This window comes from Equus asinus, chromosome 26 (assembly GCF_041296235.1).
Source record: "Equus asinus isolate D_3611 breed Donkey chromosome 26, EquAss-T2T_v2, whole genome shotgun sequence".
NCBI lineage: Eukaryota > Metazoa > Chordata > Mammalia > Perissodactyla > Equidae > Equus > Equus asinus.
In genome coordinates, this window is record NC_091815.1 from 41,006,300 (window position 1) to 41,011,306 (window position 5,007).

At 40.1% G+C, this 5,007-nt stretch overlaps 1 protein-coding gene across 1 annotated transcript; it reads right to left on the reverse strand.

Moving 5' to 3' along the window:
• Positions 1-3,537: 3,537 nt before the first annotated feature.
• Positions 3,538-4,489, reverse strand: LOC123281304 (vomeronasal type-1 receptor 1-like). Its single transcript, XM_044760249.2, is given in 2 exon segments — positions 3,538-3,604; positions 3,606-4,489. Coding segments are annotated over 2 exon segments (939 nt in total). The 5' UTR covers positions 4,478-4,489.
• Between the last annotated feature and the right edge of the window lie 518 nt (positions 4,490-5,007).

Below are 5,007 nucleotides of genomic sequence, written 5' to 3' on the forward strand. Positions count from 1 at the left end.
ACTTTTGAACATGATTTTGTTTTAGAATTTATCAAATATCCAAGTGAGACAGACTGTAGGCATTTCAATATAGAACTCTGATTTTTTTTTGTAAAATATATCAGTATTTTTATTCATTGATGGACTGATTTTTAGAATGCCCCTAGCAGTACAATACAGACTCCCCAACAGAATAAGAAATTAATGTTCAGAAATAACACAAAGTAAAATGTCTCATATATGGATTCTTGCTATTGCAGGTAAGTCCAATGTTTTAGAAAAAGTAAACACAGAAAGCAGTTTAGCTGGGGAATACTTGAGGACTGCCTGACCTAGAGTAACAAAAGGACCGCTCCTTTGTTTCAAGGTGGGACCACTGTGTGGTGCCATTTACACTCCAGAGCTCCATGTGGGATCATGGTGAGGTGGATTCCTCATGAGACCACATCCTTGTTTAGCTCTTCTCTTGCCTCATTTGCAGACCTTAGATTTCTCCTGATAATTTCCCCTCAGTAAATCACGTGTAAATCACAGAACCCGTGCCAGGTTCTGCTTCTGTAAAACGCAACCAACACATTTGGTCGTGACCTAAAATATTAATCATGTGAAATGTATCAGGGATGTTGTTTCTTTTCCATAAAAAGATGAGCAAAAGAGGTCAGGAAAACTTGTTTAAATGTGTCCCGATATGGACCAAGCTCTGCGATTTTAGAGGAAGGTTAGAATGTGATGGTGAACCTCTTTTGTGTGTGTGTGTGTGTGGGGGGGTGGTGTGCCTGTCCCCCTGGCCAGTACCTGGTCAGCGTGGGACACCATGTTCTCTGCTGTGTGACTTTATGTCTGGGATGGATCTCAAATCCTTAGCAAAATAAGCTTTTTGGTAATAGCAAAAGGATTAGGGAAGATGCAAACACTTAATAATTTGTAAAATCAGAATAGATGAAACACAAATTGCAATGTTAGTACTCTCCCAAATGGCACTTCTATATAAAAGACAATCTTTTCCTTATTATTAATATGTATGCCCAATAAAAAGAGTCATTCTTTAAAAAGAAAAAAATCCAACTAAAATCACACCAAATTAGCAGAGTTCTCTTCAATTTTGCTAGTTTCCTTTTTTTACCTCCCTTCATGAAATCGGGTCATGCTTTTTCACTATAATTGTAACTAACATGGAGTGTGACATACAACTTTTTAAAGCATATTTTATGTAATTAAAACTACTTTGCTTCAGAGTAACAAATTTTGTTATTTTTTAAACCTGTAAATAATTCCATCATGTAAATCACCTTATCTCTCATATTATTTACAACATATAGGCAATTTATCTAAGGAGTCTCCAATTCTTTTATAGTAACGTTGATGCCGAAATGGCGGTTATTTCACTCTTATTTTTATTTGGATTGCTTCATTATCCCAAATAGCCAAACTGAAAACAGTTCATCCTTACGGACTTGAGGTGTGGATGTTTTGAATTTAACAAGTCGTTACATCATGGTACTCATTCTGCTCAGGCAGCTGGATCGACAGATTTGTGCTAAGTGGCAGCTTACTCTTCTCTCATTATTATTTTTCTCCTAGGTAGGATTGCCAGATATCAAATGGTTGCGTCTTAACTAGGTAGGTCCTTAATTTTGGCATTTCCTTCTAGTGCAGGTGTTCTCAGACTTTGGGGGTGTATCAGAATCCCTGGAGAAATAGGACCACAGAAGCCCCTACCTCACTGAAGTAGGAGCACTTGTATTCGTACCAAGTTCTCTAGGTGATTTTGAAATGACACAGTTTAAGTACCCTGCTCTCAGAGAATCACAAAGTAAGAGTGAGGATTAAGGGAATGAAAATACAGAGAGCTTTTAAAACAGTACCAGGAAGCACCTCAAAATCGTTGTCGCTGTTAGTGCGGTAATATAAGGCTGTGTGGGTGCTTCTAAATAGGAAAGCATTTTGTGGATTATTAACTTGCAGCCTGTGATCACTCGAAGGATGTTTGCAAGTCCAAGAGAAAGCACAGGGTAGAGAACACAATCTCCATCCCAGGTAAAGGAAGGAAGAAAATCTTACTTTTGGAAGCAGCAGGATCCCATCCTAGACAGAGGTCTCCTGGAGATAGAGAGATCGTTTTATAAGGTGAAGTCACAGACAAGCAGGATGAACTCATATCAGGACAACTGCTTCTATAGATGAGGATTCCATTTCCTGTTTGGGACTTGAGTTCCTAGCATTAGGAATATGCTGAGTGGGAAAGAACTGATTTTCCCAGGCTTGGAAAGGATCTTCAAGGCCACAAAAAAGTGGTTTTCACTGACTGAGCCAGGGATCCATTGCCAAATGTCTCATTGTTGAGCAGACCTCCAAGTGCAGTCATCAGTTGTGAAGTGTCGCCATACAAGAGAATTAGAAAAGAGCCTGAGTTCTGAAGGTCAGTAGAGAGAGTGTGAGACATTCTGAGTATTCGCCTTCCTCCCCGACATGTCCTCCTTCTGCCCTTTCCTTTCTCAGGGACCCAGCACTAGTGTCTAGGCAGCACAATAATTCCTAAACCTATGAGATGATACAGTTTTTTGCCTAGATTTCCCCCTTTATGGCTTCATCATTCATAATCCCACTGTGCTTCCTTTTCCAGATACAAAGCTAAAGACACCCACGTGGGTGATATACTGGGCTGTTGTTGGCCAAGGACAGCTATTGATAAAAGAAATGTCGGGGCCAGCCCGGTGGTGCAGCGGTTAAGTTGGCACATTCCGCTTCTCGGCGGCCTGGTGTTTGCCAGTTCGAATCCCAGGTACAGACATGGCACTGCTTGGCACGCCATACTGTGGTAGGCGTCCCACATATAAAGTAGAGGAAGATGGGCATGGATGTTAGCTCAGGGCCAGTCTTCCTCAGCAAAAAGAGGAGGATTGGCAGCAGTTAGCTCAGGGCTAATCTTCCCCCCCCCCCCAAAAAAAAGATGTCAACACTTGATTCCATGTTTACCTCTGATCCCCTCCCACAATTGACTCTATTCCTTCATGTCACCCCTCATTTCCCTGATCTTTCCCTTGAGCCTTTCACCTGTGGGCTGAGCTCTGGCTGACTATCACAGCTTTGATGTGACTTGTGAGGAAAGGGACACTATTGTGTCAAGAAGGGGAGGAGGAAGAAAGACTCAGGATCCTCCAAATTACTTTAGGCTGCATAGGATCCTTCCATGTGATTTTCCCTTTGTCAGAAAGAACTTGACCCAATTATTTTCAAAAATATATTTTTTAAAAACCTTCCATGTATCTTCGTAAGACCCAAAGTGAGAGATTTACCCTAATTCCCTAACCTTAGAAATTTCCTTCCTTTACACTATTTCAAAATTCCCTGAACGTCTCTTCTGAGGATCCTAACACCATTAGAGTAAGTAATCTTTGTATACTTAAGTACGTGATGTTCATTTTTACCTCTATTGTAAGATCCATGGACTATTACTGGCCTTATTTGCTGTGACATTGTAATTTCCTTGAACATGATAGTTAACCAAACGTTAACAAATGTCAAAGTGAATGACTAAATGCCGTAAAGATTACAGATTCATGGCACTGTAACTAGATGAGGAAAACGATTTGTTCTTGACCTTCAGGCAAAGCAGAACTGAGATTCTGGTGTCAGTGATCATGAGCACAAAAGGGCTGAATGCTGGAAAACATGAGGCTATGAGCACAGAGATGTTTACCATCCACTGGCCTGGGTTTGTAACCAGTGTCATCCAAAGAGTCAAAATAGCATAGATTGAATAAAATGTAACAAAGGAACTCACCAGGATTAGGATAGCATATGTGGCCCTGGCCTCATGGGAAAGTCTGGGAGGGACTCTGTTGCTATGAATATGTTGGACTCCCTTTTTGTGCCTGAGCAGGATGAAGACCATGGAGCCACTGGCCCACACCATGAAGACCAAACTCATAAAGTCGGGGGAAAAATATATGACAGTATATAATGAGCTAAATCTCCCTGGCATTGTCCAGGAACAGTATCCACAATTGTTTTCCACACTAAGGTTTTTGCATTTTAATGGGCCGTTCACTATTATAGGCATACATGAATTCACCAAGAGATGCAGGATCCAGCACAGGAAACAGCAGAAGCCAATGAAATTTCTGGATCTTAGCTTGAGATTCATCCATCTACAAATACTAGGGTTGAGCTTGATGGCCTGGACACCATTAAGAAGACAGATAGTGCTGAAGGAAACTCCTGTGCCCATTCTGTGATAATAAAAGACAAGTTTACATGCAGCATTATCCAGGAAATATTTTAATCCAAAAGCCACCATAGTTTGAGGTATCCCTTTGGAGAAAAGGACCAAGGAGTTGGCGAAGACCAGTTGGTTGAGAATCAGGTCTGTAGGTCTCACCTTGTGTCCAGTGAGCAGAGTAAAACTGTAAAGACAAAGGAGGGATGAATTTCCAAGGATCCCAACTGCAGTCTGAGTGAGGAAGATAATCCCCAATTCCAATTTGCCAGAACCCATTGCATCAATATCTATGGGTGTTGATTTTAACTGAAGTCAGAAGAATGAGAAAAAAACCCAAAATAAATGTCTTGCCATCACTATGGAGAGTACTTTTCAGCACTTAACCTAAACCATATTTTCTCACTTTAAGCAGGTATTAACATTTTAGACTTTTTTTGTAATGGCAGTTCACTGAAGAACTGCATTAGAAATAGCCTCAGATAACCGTCAAATTTGCTAAGAGACTAGAACTTATTTAAATCACTAAAAAGAAAGGATAATTATGTAATGTGATACAGTTGCGAATTATCACTGAAATGACAATCATATTACAATACATAAATATATCAAATTGACAAGTGGTACACCTTAAATTTACACAATGTTGTATGCTGAACATATTTTAATAAGAATAAAATCTGTTAAAACAAAAATGAAGAAAGAAAGAAAACTGCCAAGTGAGCAAAAGAAACAAACAAAAGAAATAGCCGTAACCATCTCTGAGGATCTGGGTGGATGAATGAGGGACAGCTGCACACAGGCCTCAA